We start from the raw sequence: 15088 nt of genomic DNA, 5'->3' as shown, positions 1-15088 counted from the left end.
AGAAACCCTGTCTTGAAAAACTATAAAAAGAATCAGAAGGTAGAGGCTTGTGCCTTTAATTACAGCACATGGGAGGCCAAACCAGGCAGATCTCTGAGTTTGAGGCCAACCTGAGTTACAGGGCAGCTTGGACTACATAGAGAAAATAAAACAAGACAGAAAAATAAACAAAAGAAAGGGAAGGGAAGGCAGGAAGGCAGGAAGAAGGCAGGAAAGATCAATCTCTGCCCCGGCTAACATCCTGCTCTGCCTTATATGGACGGTAGATGGCACTGTGGCTCTTCACGAGGGTGCCGAGGTTTTTTTTCCCCCCTTTAAGCCAACAGGACAAACGTGATAAAGATGACTGCTGAATATGTGTGTGTGAAAACAGTAATGTGAATTTTAAGGAAAGCCTTTCTTCATTAACCAAGCTGTTCTGGCCCAACAATAGAAATCTTTATTTCCCTTCGAAGAGTGTACCTGGCTGCTGAGCAGTGACAGGCGCGGTGAAGTGGGACCAGGCACTGCTGGAAGGGCCTAGGACCTATCAGATTTAACTGGATAATCAAACGATTAAGCAGAGAAACGTTCTCACTCTTGAAGTGCAGCAGCCGAATCTTCTCTCTGCGGTGCTGCCAAGACCCGAGCCTCTACTTGCTTTCTTCGCGGATTTCAAGTTGCTTAAGAGACTGGTAGGGTTAGCAAGGGGTAAGGCTAGCACACCCGCTCTTAGTCACCCGTAGTGGCGTCATCCTGACGGGACCACTGAGGTCCCGCTCTCTCACTCCCAAGAGTCTCAGGACAACGGAAGCAGAGGAGCATCTTGTTCTTGCTCTTACGCCTGTGATCTGTAACTGGTCAGAGAAGAAAATGCCCTGTTCTCCCTGCTCCTCGGGTTCCTTATCAGCTACACACTCAAGGGTCAACTAGGTCAACAAAGGCAGCTGTCCACAGAGACAGTGACCCTTGTACACTTCATCCCTCCGCATGCTCTCTCCTGCTGAGGGTGACAGGCCAACCGGAGGTGTCCCAGCCATACTCTTCTTATGTTTGTGCGGGAAGTTCTCTCTGGCCTCCAACTTTCCAGGGCTAATTTCCACTGGAGAGCATGCGAAAAGACTAATAATTGGAGTGTTTCCAATCATGCCTGTGTAGGCAAGCAAGGTCACTGATACGTCTTACCTATGTATTCATGCATGCACTTATGAACCCAGTCACCTGACAGATATGAAGTACCTCAGGTGCTGGTGTGTGATACAGGCAATCGTTGCTACTCGGTCCCACCCCCACCCCCTGCTGCCCAGTTCAGAAACCCTTTTCATTTTAAAGACCATTTTCCCTTGGAAGGTTGGTACCAAGTCACTGTGCAAATGCCTTCTCTGACTGTAGGGTTCAGCCCAGGTTGCTGTAGCTCATTTCCCTTTCTTGTCTTTCCACATAAACTCCGGATCCTTGCTTCTATTGCTCACTGAGCTACCTCACCTGCCACAAAGGAAGAATTCAAAAATTGCTACTCAGTCCAAATTGCTTTGTGTTATGTGTTGTGAAAAAGTCACAAGAAGAGTGTCTTGATAATTGGGGTTCACAAGTCTTTGTCTTTGGCACCAGGAAGCTGCTGGGCAGGATGATGACAGTCATGTTTTCTCTGTCACCAATCAACTGCCCTTGACTTACATAACAAGATCAACTAATACGAAAAACACAGCGGTATTGGCTCAGCAAGCAGCACTCCCTTCCCTTCCCACCAATGGCAGCAGAGTACAAACACAGCTAAACATTTAGTATGTGTCTTCTCCTTGAAATGGAATCGTCTGCTTGGAACTGCGAGATAACTCCGGGCTCTGTTTACCTGCTTATAACTCTGGAGAAAAGAAGATGTTACAAGTTATCACCTAACATCTGTCTGAACATCCATGCCCACACTATACACCACGCTGAAAAATAAGAATGAAAGAGGTTAAGAATGAGTATGCCAATCATAGAGACTGTAATAACCATAGATGAGCTGGCCCCAACGGCAGCAGCAACAGATATAAGGTACAGGTAGAACTCTACAGTTGGTACTGGTTTTACATGCATTCCATTGGACAGTGCGGTTTAGTGGGCACAGAACACGGCCTGCTAAGTTAGGCAGACTCGGTCAAGTTTGGTACCAGCCCTTGCCACCTCTGTGCCTATAGGTAGAAGAGTTGACCTCTGAGCCTCAATTTCATCATCTTTGGAAGGTGGTGGTTTTAAGAATTAAATAAGAGCAATGAACACCGGCGGGGCAGGTATCCACGGAGACCAGGTCAGGGGTTTACTCTGGGATTAGTGGTTGGGATGCCTTCTTTTTCTGCTCCTCAGTGTATCCCCAGCCCCTAGCACACTACCTGTGCTTTGGAAGGCTTGCAGGCACTGTGTGGAGAATGATTGTTGAATCTCAGACTGCCAGTCTGAGCTGCATGGAGAGGTGGTTGAAGAATTTCCTCTTCCCTGTTAGACAAGATCTACCTCGCAGTCTGTAGAGAGGCCCAGATGTGTGCAACGATTAACACTGCCGCTAGGAGGGGACCTGTCAGAGACTGGAAATGTAGCCATACCATACTTCTCGAAACATGATTCATCCTCTTCAAGATCATTCTTTTAAAAATCAGCAAAAATAGAAACATCATTAGCATGTGTTTCTTATATTCGAAGGATATTCTCCTATCTCCTTTTGATTAACACACATATACAAACTTGATTTTTCTGTCAGATTGTGTCTTTTTCCAAGAAAAAAGATAAAATAAAAAAGAATCTCAAAGAATGCTTAAACATCCTGATAAATAAAGCGCAGACTGGGAAAGAGATCAGTGTTTTCTTGTGTCTAAACTCAGACTTTGCTTCTACAGTCTAAGCTAAAAGAATTTGATACATCGTACTATCAAGAAAAGAAATTCAATGTCTCTGTTTCGAAACTTTGTTCCAAACTCAGATCGCTTTCTCTTTCTTCTCAAACTGTAAAGTTTGTGAGATTGTTTCTCTTCCCGTCCAAACCCAGAAGTGCTTTTGAGCAATGACTTGCAGGAAACGTGACTTGTTGACTTTGGATGTCCTTTGATTTAGGTAGGTGGATAGGTTCTTGATTCCTCTTACTGCCAATGGATGAGCCGGTAACATAGACGTGGTGGCTTTTGAGAAATGACAGAAGAAACCAGGCCACATTTACTGTATGTCCACACTAACTGAAAGAGACATATGAAGATTTCACATCTGTAAAATTATCAGTTCATGTAAATATAACACAAAATAAGGTATATAGTATAATATTAAAATGAAATATTGACTGTGTGTTTCATTACTATAATGATAATCTTAATATGGGAACCTTTAATCTGTGATATCATAATAGTTTTTAGAATTGATTGAAAAATATAACCGTTAAAAAAAGGCAAAATACAAAAGTCTTAAGGGCAGAAATGGAAGCCAGGACTTTTAATTTTTCTCTGATGTTTGACTATTACCGCCTAGACAAATGGTTATTTTATAATTCTGATCAACATCTATAAGAAAGGATAGGCACATGATAATACAGTAACACAGGGCTTCAGTGGCCTCTTTCAAAAGCAACGTTGTGACCTCCACAAGGCATGAACGTACATGCATCTCTTTACTGAGATTATAGTTTCCCTGAGCCCTTCCTGTACAGGCCAAACGGTTTGGTCTGAATCAGACGTTTTTCTTGCACTTTCTTTGTGAACTCTTGGACCAGTCAGAACATCTTACGAGACCTCTGACGTGGGGCTCTCTTCAGAATGTCCCCATTTCCCGTCATGCCTCTGACTGAATGAACTGAAGAGCCTCCGCGTGTCCGCTTTAGACGGGCAGTGAAGAAGAGCTGTCTGACGGGTAAACAAGGCTTGCTGGGAAGATGTTGCTCAAATGATAAAGCGGTTCAGCCAACAAGTGACCTAAAGGTCAAATATTAACTAACGGGAGGTGACCATTGCTGAAGCCACGCCTGAGAGGGGACCCATTATATATAGGATCGACAGTCTCCCAGCTAAGTCCGCAGGCAAAGGGCAGCTGCTTGGAATTTTCCGAAAACCCCAAACCATGAAGTATCTATGGTTGCTGCTGTTGTGTGTTTTCTCGGTTCAAACTCAAGCTGCTGACGATGACTACGATGATGCGGTGATTTTTTTTATAGATATTATCAGTTGCTACTAATATTATTAATATAAAATTAAGGAATCATAATTTTGAGTGTATAGCTGTTTAAATTAAGGTAGCCTTGGTTGTACTTACAAAACTGAATTGTTAATTTCAGGGACCTGTCTGACTTTCAACATGTTTCATATCTTTCAAGGTCATATGTTGTTTTCTGGTTTGAGCACCTTTATTTTCACAGGGTGAAGGTGGCTTGATCAGTGTGTGGTGTGCTTTTCTGTCGTCCTAATTCTATGAATTTTCACTTAGTTCTTGCAATACATTATTGCAATTATAATGATAATTTTTGAAATTTATAGGTTCTATGATGGTAAAAAATGAGTCTTTTGAAAGGGAAAAAATGGTAGATTGTTTGCTTTTGCTGATATATATATATATATATATATATATATATATATATATATATATATATCCCAAGATTACTGACTATGGGTAAGAATTATAATTTTAAAATCATAAAATAAAGTTTGGGGGTATTTTTCAGATTAAAAATTGTAACAGGTAATATTCATTGTCATTACTAATATATAACATAACTTTCTTACTTGTAGAAATTTTCTTCCTCGTGTTTTCTTTCTCTTTTTTCTTTCTTCCTTCCTCTCTTTCTTTTTGACAGGGTCTCAATACGTAGCTCTGGCTGTCCTGAAATCTCTTAGTAAGACCAGGCTGGCCTCTCATGAACTCATAGTGATCCACTTGCCTCTAACCCCCTAGGGCTGGGATTCAGCTGTGTGCTGCTTGGATTGACGCAGATCCTCAACTGCGTTATAGACCTGAGCCATCACACCCAGTCCAAGTGTTAGCTTTACCAACTTATTATTCGTATCACTCTGACATCATGAAAACGAAGTGTGTTTAAGAAAATAGTTTAATGTTATTACTAACTGTATCATAATGAAATTCACTCTGTGTAGTATATTATCTACAATAGAAACTAGAATACACATTCATATCGCAATGAGCAGATTCACTATGGATCATTTGGATTAAAAGGCATGTAAGAATTCAGATTATCTGAGCATACAAAAAGAAAGAAAATTGTCTGGGTTAAGTAAGAAAATGTAGAGGATGTATTAGTGTGCATTTTCATAAATTACTTCAAAAGCGCTTTCAGATTCTTCCTAAATTAACCCTTCAGTTAAGCTCCAGTGTGGGCTTCCTGGTTTTAACTGTTTCTGTAAGCGCTCTTTCCCTAGCCTGGGTCCCCATTGGCTCCCTGAGTATTTGTACTTTACCTTCTCTAGTTAAGCCAGACAGCGTCAACTGCGTCCAACAGTCGAAAACAAGTAAACACGTCGGTCGGTAGTTTCCTTCTTCATAGTTGTGTTTGCAGTGAACAAAACCACATTTCATTAAATTGGTGTTCGAGCAGACAAGCTCTGATTAGGGCTGTGTCTTTAGTATGGAAATATACACCTTTCCTATTATCCTGAACGCTCACCCATTAGAAGTATATAGCAGTACACACACAGAGAGAGAGAGAGAGACAGAGAGAGAGACAGAGACAGAGAGAGACAGAGAGAGAGACAGAGAGAGAGACAGAGAGAAACAGAGAGACAGAGAGAAAAGAGATTCAATCAGTAATTAAGCCAGTGAATCTGAAGCCAGTCTATCAGGGTTTCAATCCTTGCACCGCCCCACTAAATGTAAAATACAATAATGATTTAATGAACACATGACAGTAAATTTTCAGATGCCGCTCATGTGCTGGCTTAGCGGACACCAGCAGAGAGCTCGGCTGTTGCTCCCAATTGTGTGGTGTCTTCATCTGTGATGAAAAATGATAAACGAATTTAACTCGTGTCAAAACCGTCCTACCTGATTGCATCTCTTCTACTTGGGCATCTTCTTAAAGAGGTTTAAGTTAGCAAATAATCTTTAGTGCTGTCTATAAACTCTGAAAATTACTAAGTATGGAAATGACATCATGTTTGACACAGAAATTAGGTAGTTTCAAAAGAACAGCTTAACAATTTTATCGAAAACCGACACTAGAAGAAGAATTAACAGTGGAGTTATCAGGAATATCTTTGTAATGAGAACTTATAATAAGCCAAGGATAGTTCGGAGGGTGTCATAGGTAAAAATAATTCATCTTTATAATTATCTTATAAGGCAAATACAAGATGTGGTTGTCCTTATTTTATAAATGAGAAAATTGAGTCATGAGTAACCTTCCCAAAGAGCAGGTCAAGCCTTGAACCCAAGCAGTACCCTATCCTGCACAGTCTTAATTCTCTGTAACATGTTAGAGTCATTGTCTTATGACTAGTAAGTTTTCTTTAGATAGATCATCTTGTCTCAAATATGATCATGCTAGATTTAGCACCTGATCTTCAGCTCATAAAAGTTGAAAGTAGGGGAAATGGTTAACAACAATTGTGGGAATTTACTAAACCAAGTGGATTGAGAATATTCATTCTTTTGGATCATTTTGATTCCTGACAATTCTGTGTGTTCCAAAGTTTAGCTTTCACAATCGGGGGTAGATTTGTCTTAGCCCTACCCAGCCACCAGGCCTTAGTTTTAGCATTGCATGTTGTTGATCCTCCACTTGAAGCACACTGGAGGCAGAGGCTGGTGGATCTCTGTGAGTTCGAGGCCCACCTGGTGTACAATAGCTAGTTCCAGGGCAGGCTCCAAAGCTACAGAGAAACCCTGACTGAGAGAGAGAGAGACAGACAGAGAGAGAGACAGACAGAGAGACAGAGAGAGAGAGAAACTCTGCTGCAGCCAGCGGAGAGACCTGTAGCCAGTTGTCAGGCTGGTGCTACCTCAGCTAGGAAGCAAGAGGATGGACTAGTTAGGTCTCACAGCTTCTCTAACCTTGCTGTGTTCCTGCCCGGTTCCTGTAGGGACTCTTGGATGCCCGTGGTCACCGACCCTATGACAGGAGAAAGGAAGAGGCTCCTAGCCTGAGACCCGCCCCCCCTCCTATCAGCGGAGGAGGTTATCGAGCCCGTCCAGTCAAAACTGCTCCCAGCCAGAGGAAAGCGGAACGAAAAGCCCCTGATGCAGGAGGCTGTCTTCACGCCGACCAAGACCTGGTAGGGGCATTAGTGGTTTTTACAGCGTGGGTCTCCTGTGTAGAGAAAGCTTAATATTTCATGGACCAACATCTCTATCACTGGTCTTTTAAGAATTAAAATTCAAAATATGAACTTCTTTGAATCTTTTATTTTTTACTCACCGTTCTTTTATTGGACTTTTGGGTCTGGACACAAGATAACAAGCCAGGGTATTTGGACATTGCCTTTTCTTTTGTATTTTGCCTACTTTCTTCACTGGGCTGGGTAAAATTTTTCATAGCCCGATTACATTTTTTTTCCTGTGGCAAGGACTATTTCTGTTCTTTTTTAAGAGTATGCCGATAATTCTAAGGTTTCTGGTCTTCCATAAAGAAAACAGAATATCAAATTTAATTGGTTAGTGAGATCCCTAAGGTTTCCCTAATGCATATTTTAAACAAATATCCATCACTCTGACGCCAGCCGCTTTCTTCATTTGCAGGGCGTGCTGTGTCCTACAGGGTGCCAATTGCAGCAGGCCTTGGTCAACCAGGAAAGGCCGGTCAAGGCCAACGTCGCCGAGTTAAAAGGCAACATACAGTCCATTTCGGAGTCCTCCTCCACCACCTTCCAGTACATGAAGGTGCTCAAAGACATGTGGCTAAAGAAGCAGGCCCAGGCTAAAGGTAGCCATCCTGGGGGTTTCTGTGTGACCCGTTTATAGCATGAAAACCCTTAACCGTGGGTTCACAGTTGTGGGTAGTTAAACGTCTGAGGCTAACCGGCATTTGGGGCTGGTTTCTCTGCCCCTGCTTACCCTGGTTCCTCCCTCAGGCACTTTCGACTGCAGCTGACCTGACTAGGACTCCTCGAGAGTTAGTCTCGGTGGGTGCTGCTGTCACTACCACGACTTTCTACGAGTCATGTCCCTACGGTGTCTTATTTTCAGCCCATCAGACATCTGTCTCGTGACTCAGAAGATAATATGCACAGAATAAAAACTTTCTACGAGTCATGTCCCTACGGTGTCTTATTTTCAGCCCATCAGACATCTGTCTCGTGACTCAGAAGATAATATGCACAGAATAAAAACTTAGTGTTTCTAAGTCGAACCCCTGAGGTGTTGAGCATGAGGACAGTCGGCGTGGCATAAATTAACACACACGCAGGGACATCTGATTTGTAAACCTTGAGAGCTGTGAACCTGGTGGGGAGGAGCCAGTTGGGAGTGTCAGCAAGGCACAGGCTTTAGGAAGAGCTCACTCAAGTGTAGACATTTAGCAATCAAAAGAATCCTGAGATTCGCTCGCCAATTCCAAGGCTCTTTAGGTGGGGTATGCAAGCGCCAGGTGCCTCTGCTCTGTAATGTTTCTTGTGGGGACGAAGTCTTCAGATACTGGTCACCAAAGGAAGACAGTTTGTTGTTGTTGTTGTTGTTTTCCACGTATGATCTTTAGCTTGTATGCAGGGCAAATCTCTGGAGTAGCAGTAGGACTGCATGCTAATTTATATGTACCATGAGACAAATAATGTTAATGTTCGTTATTAAATAATGTTAAGTTCAACAGTCCTGATTGCTTGATGATACCTCAGTCTATTTATTCTCAGAAAATCAAAATCATATTTATGTAGCTAGATATACTTTCATAGGCAAAAAACGCCAACCATCCCTCCATCATTTTGCTTTCTCCAGATAATGAAAATGTCATAAGTGAGTATTCCTCTATTCTGGAAGACCAGAGGTTATATATTGATGAAACCGTGAACGATAATATCCCCCTTAACCTTCGTGTGCTCCGCTCAATCCTGGAGACCCTGAGGAGCAAAATACAAAAGCTCGAATCTGACATCTCGGCGCAGATGGACTACTGCCGCACCCCGTGCACGGTCAGCTGCAACATCCCTGTGGTGTCTGGCAAAGGTAACGAGTTTGCACACAAACTTTGTAGAGCTCCAGGAGATGTAGCGCTCTCCAAACACAGGGACTGGAAAGTGAACACTGTAGCTCTGCCCCAGCAGAACAGAATGATCTTCTGCATACTGTGGCTGTGTCCTGGGCTGGTTGTGCGCTGTCTTGGCGGATGACTCCACCGAGCTCTGCTGCGTAGCATGCACGGGACATACACAGATGGCGGGCCGTGGGAAAATGGAGGTGTTTCCTAGTGTTTGCAGGGATGGGAGATAAAGGGAGCTTTATAATTCACTTGACAGAATTCTTCACACTTTAAGTTGGTTGTCAGTGAAAAGAAGGCCCAACCCATAGGACATTATTCCCAAATGCTTGTGAGAAAGTGATCCTTTGTATCTAGTGTAGTCAGAATGAGTGGCTGAAGACTGTGTTTCTGTCCCTGAACCCAACGCAGCGATGCTTTCTTGCAGAGTGTGAGGAGATCATTAGGAAAGGAGGGGAGACATCTGAAATGTATCTGATCCAGCCGGACACCTCCATCAAACCGTACAGAGTCTACTGTGACATGAAGACAGAAAACGGAGGTAAGCCCATTAGTCAGCGTTCTGTGGGTATCCTGGCTGCTGGGAAACATGGCTCTGCTCCTACACAGCTGATTGGACATTCAGTCTGGTATTTGAAAAGCTTTAAAAGATCCTTCACACATGCATTAAGTTGACATGTGGAGCCTGGCATTCACAAATACCTTAAGAAGTCTCCCCTCATACTTATTCCTTTATACTATCTACACGCAGAACCGAACAGAAGCAAGTATAAAATCAAACAAATGGGCGATGGGTACAGACTCTCCTCTCAGAGTGATGTTACTACTGGTAACCTTAGGCTAATTTTATTTCTAAAGGATGGACAGTCATACAGAACCGTCAGGATGGCAGTGTCGACTTTGGCCGGCAATGGGACCCGTACAAACAAGGATTTGGAAATATTGCAACCAACGAAGATGGGAAGAAGTACTGCGGCCTGCCAGGTAAAGACTTCGGGCGAGTTTAATGAGTTTTTTTCCCCATTAAAAACATCAAGGATAGGGGTCTGTTTTTAGATTTCTACACATGCACACACACACACACACACACACACACTAAATAAAAGTTAAAAAATTAAATGTGGGAGCTAAAGATATGGTGGAAGAGGGGCGTGTTTGCCAAGGTGGAAGGGCAGTGCGCGGTTGCTAGGGTGGAAGGGTGGTGCGTGGTTGCTAGGGTGGAAGGATGGTGCGTGGTTGCTAGGATGGTGCGTGGTTGCCAGGGTGGGAAGGGCGGTGCGTGGTTGCCAGGGTGGAAGAGCGGCGCGTAGTTGCCAGAGCCCTTTTTCCCCCCTGATATTTTGCATTCATTTTCTCTAGGTGAATATTGGCTTGGGAACGATAAGATTAGCCAGCTTACAAGGATGGGACCCACAGAACTTCTGATCGAAATGGAAGACTGGAAAGGTGACAAAGTGAAGGCCCATTATGGAGGGTTCACAGTGCAGAACGAGGCGAACAAGTACCAAGTCTCAGTGAACAAGTACAAAGGAACGGCTGGCAATGCCCTCATGGAGGGAGCCTCTCAGCTCGTGGGGATAAACAGAACCATGACCATCCACAACGGCATGTTCTTCAGCACGTACGACAGGGACAACGACGGCTGGTAAGCGCTGCCATCTCGGCTCCTATTTAAGTCGCAGCATCGCGAGTGTACCTAACGTTATAAACAACTGCTCATGCTTGAACACCTGAAGTGTATCAGGCAGCCCCTGTCCGGAACTCCAGACGTATTGATGAAAAGCATCCCAACTGTAAGGCAGACATCATCAGTTTCATCCTTCAGATGAAATTTAGAGAAACAAGTTTACCCAAAGCCAGGTAACTACACAGACACAGAACAGCAAGTAGTGTGTAACTCCTTGAGCTTTGTGTGTCTGCATAAACGTCTGTGTTCTTATTCACTAACCGGTCTACTGAAACGACCATTTCATATCTCAGGGTCTTCCATACTACAGTATCAGATAAGTTCTTTCAGAATAAAACAATCCCATCCCTTCAGGATTAGACCAGATAGGCCCAGCTGTTTCCCTTTTCTCGTTAGGGGGCAGAGAAGACCTTTGCTGTTTTTGAGCTTTGCATTCAGGACTCAAGGGCGAGAGTACCATACATAACTGAGCACGTTCCTCTCCCGTGGGTTCTCTCCAAAGAACTGACTCGACAGTGGGCCTTGTCTGCATCATCCCTCAAACTCCTTTCCTTTCAGGTTAACTTCAGATCCTCGGAAACAGTGCTCAAAAGAAGATGGTGGTGGATGGTGGTATAACAGATGCCACTCCGCCAATCCAAATGGCAGATACTACTGGGGTGGTCTTTACAGCTGGGACATGGCCAAGCACGGCACAGATGACGGTGTGGTGTGGATGAACTGGAAGGGATCCTGGTACTCAATGAGGAAGATATCTATGAAGATCAGGCCCTTCTTCCCACAGTAGCGTCCCCCAAGTGTAGACTTTTATTCTTCTATGTGTGACATTTTTTACTGTATGTTGTTGCAATCCTCTTTGTTACATTATACCCACTAAAACTCAGAACAATCGTTGGTTGTGTCTTTTTCGGAAAGGCAAAGGATAAAGACATTGAAAACAGCACGTGGATATTTCTTTTGTGTTCTTTTTATTTTACGTTTGTATTATTCTCAATTGTGTGGCTGTGTGTGGAGAGGTGCACCACAAGTGAAGGGGCCTGCAGAAGCCAGAGGGGTCAGATTCTCCCAGGGCTGGGGTTACAGTGGCTGTGAGCCTCCTGATGTAGGAGCTGGAGTCAGATGGTCTTCCTCTCTAGCCTGCGTTTACCTTCCATGCAGAGAACTAACGAGAAGGACATAACAAACAAAGTCTGTTGACTCCAGCTGACCACAGAGCTTTTCAGGCGAGGCACCGTCCGTCCCTGTTGGAGAAAAGCATTACACAAATGAAAGCCAATGTTTATAAGTCTGGTTTCAAAAATCCCATTTATTCATGTAAGGCATCTTGCAAAAGGTCATCTTCCTAACAGGTTTTTACATAAACCGGCCCCTGTTATCATAAATTATTGTTTTGTTATTTGTGGGGTCCATGCTGTCAGGATCTGAATTTGTAGGCAGGAAGGTGTGTGCACAGTCTCAAATGTCTGCTAAGCTGACATCAAACACCTGAAAAGTCCATGGGGGAGGAGTCCATGGGGAAAGGACCGTTCTGCCTCTCACGAGGACCTCAAACCAGCGAAGTCCAAGCAAGCAGTTAGATGAAGTCTCACCATGTCTCTTAGGGAAATTGTGGATGAGGAGGCCCAGGTTTCCCGTCATCCTCAGATTGTTCTTTCTGTAGAAAGTTACACTGGAACCAAGGTGGAAGTAGATTTTACTATCCTTTATCCCTCTCCCCATGGGCATCCATTGCAACACTCCTTCAACGGACCCCAGCTCAGTGCTCCTTTCCTGCCATTGTCCTTGCTGCCTGTTGTACAGACTTAGTGTCCCCAATCCCATCTTCTCAGTTTTCACTTACGAAAACAAAGATTAATTTGCTGCTCAGAAATGCTCTCTCTTGTCCCGTTGCCTTATTTTTGCCTGGCCTTGTGGCCATAGATTCTACCAAATCACAGCCTATTCCGCGCCTGCCATCCTGGTATCTTCTCTTCTACGTTGCCCCAGAGACAGACAGTTCTGCCCAAGTTACCTACCTGCTTCAAGTTAGCTCTTTACTACCAATGTCTGAATGCCTTGCACCCACTCTTAGAGGCAAGGCTGATGATTAACATCTCCCATTACCATCTCTTGCCCCTTTCATTGAACGCCTGCGTCTCATATACAAATACAAAACAACAAACCGAGAAACCTGCCTACATATGCTTGCACATGCTAACACGAAATCAAATCTACTGCACACATGCTCACATGCCTGCACAAATGTGTCCTTTGCCCACATGGTATTGCATCCATAACCTCCTGAACTTCCCTAGTGTCTTTCTGCTTTGCTTCATTGTCTTAAGGTACCAACACTTGACATGAGATCATTTTTTAAGTGCACAGTCCTGCACGTCTGGCTACAGGGGAGTTCTAGAACTTACTCATTCCCATAACTTCATACACATCACAATTTCCCCCTTCTCCCCTCCCGTCCCATGCCTACTATCATCCTGTTGTTAATGAGATTATAAAATAAAGAGACCCCTGTACAAAACGTGAATTCCTCAAAAAATGAATTGATTTGGTGATCCAACAACCCCACTCCTGAAAAAAAGAAAATGTCCAAACACCCGAAGTTAGAGTCTCGAGGAACTGCCTGCACTTTCGTGAACATCACTCTGGCTTAGCAGTGTGCTTCCCCCAACGCAATCTGAAAAATTACTGTTGATTTTAAACTTCCCTCCCTTTCCCTGCTCCCCCATGTCCCCCGCCACCATCTGTTGACCCTCAGGACTTTCTGAAAGTCTTTGGCTCACATTTTAGCAGTGAATGCCAGACATTGGGCTGTTGTTTTTGCTTCCCTGAGAAACTTTTCTTCAGCTTTGACTCCAGCCTGGGCAGATTGTAATTTTGTAAACCTTGAAAGAATAAACCCCAAGAATTACAAGGCCTTGGATCTGTCTCTTTTATATGTAGGCTGTTTTTTCTAACAAAGGCGTGCATGCACACACACACACACACACACGCACGCACGCACACACACATTCAGAATGCAGAATACTTGGAAGTAGAATTTGGAATTACACAAGTTCAGTGAGTTAAGCAGGTGGAAAGCATGCCCCTCAGACCTTTGCTCTCTCCCTTAAGCAAACACAGGGGGTGAATGAGTCCCTGGAGCCTAAAGTAAAGCCACAGTTGATCCACGGAAGCAGAGACCATCGAGTCCATTTTCAGTGGTCAAACAGCAGACGCAGGTGCCTCTTGAGCAATCTGTCATGTGGAAATCTAACTAGAAAGTAGTGTTGAGGTTGAATGCCTGGGGCACCAGGCCCAGCTCAATCTGCAGGCCTTAAAAACAGAGATTTCCCAGTGCTAACCTTTATTTACTAGAACGATCCTTTGCTTTTCAATAAACAGCCTGAGACCTTCTGGTCGCTAGCTGGATTTTGGGATTACCCATATGCTCATGTTTGTTAGAGGCTCCTTCCGTCCTTCTGACCTAATGCTAGTCTGACGACAGTGGTGACCACTAGCACTGTTGAGCACAGTGTCATCCCTGAAGCTGCTATGACTTCATAGGTGACCTTAACATGTCTCCAAAGGCTAAAACCAGGTGAGAATCATTTTACCTATCAGGTTCACGTGATTCTCTCAGTTGGACTTTAAATTCCTTTGAAGCATACCCATTGGTTATCCACAGACCTAAAACTATCACATCCCCCCCATGTCTCTTCTCAGGCAAATGCGATCGAAGGGCAGTGTGCTAATGTTTGTTGTCCTGATTATATTTAGTTCTTGTCTTAACACTTTATTTTGAAAGGCTCAGACAGAAGAGCAGTTACAGGAAGCGTTTAATGAGTACCCTGTGTCCTTCACCCATAGCCAGCGACTGCTGTGTGTGCTGGATCTCCCCAAAGGAGAGGCCTAGCACAGTTTTGCAACCCCTTGTGTAGGTGTGCAAACTTGGGGTCAGGGACTGTGTGGCCGGGTCAAAGGTGAGCTTAGCAAATGTTTTCTAGAGGCTTCTGTTGCAATCGCCGTTGTCACCCACCTTCAGCAATGAGTTGACGGACAGCTAGACCTCTGCTCTGCCATCACATGGGAAACCTGGCAGTGCTTTCAAGCTGACTTGACTTCACAGGGCCCAATTTTTGTGTAAGAATGAAATCATTTCTCCTCCTCAGGTGCCAGTTTCTTATCCTCACACTCCCCTCTGTGATACTTAAGGCCTTCCCTGTTCTTGCTTTTAGTTAATCATGGATGTTAACCTATGCTTGAGATTTATAAAGCATTCAGTTTAAAACAAT

At 43.9% G+C, this 15088-nt stretch overlaps 1 protein-coding gene across 1 annotated transcript; it reads left to right on the top strand.

Moving 5' to 3' along the window:
• Positions 1 to 3988: 3988 nt before the first annotated feature.
• Fgb (fibrinogen beta chain) lies at positions 3989 to 11711 on the top strand. Its single transcript, XM_005344151.3, has 8 exons — positions 3989 to 4137; positions 7029 to 7220; positions 7684 to 7867; positions 8875 to 9102; positions 9561 to 9674; positions 9992 to 10117; positions 10493 to 10778; positions 11379 to 11711. The coding sequence occupies exons 1-8, from the start codon at positions 4060 to 4062 to the stop codon at positions 11605 to 11607; spliced, it is 1437 nt and encodes a 478-aa protein (XP_005344208.1). The 5' UTR covers positions 3989 to 4059; the 3' UTR covers positions 11608 to 11711.
• Positions 11712 to 15088: the final 3377 nt, after the last annotated feature.

Source organism: Microtus ochrogaster, chromosome 1, assembly GCF_000317375.1.
Source record: "Microtus ochrogaster isolate Prairie Vole_2 chromosome 1, MicOch1.0, whole genome shotgun sequence".
In the NCBI taxonomy this organism is placed as follows: Eukaryota; Metazoa; Chordata; class Mammalia; order Rodentia; family Cricetidae; genus Microtus; species Microtus ochrogaster.
The sequence above is the reverse complement of the archived record's forward strand: the minus strand, read 5'-3'. Positions and strand labels throughout refer to the sequence as shown.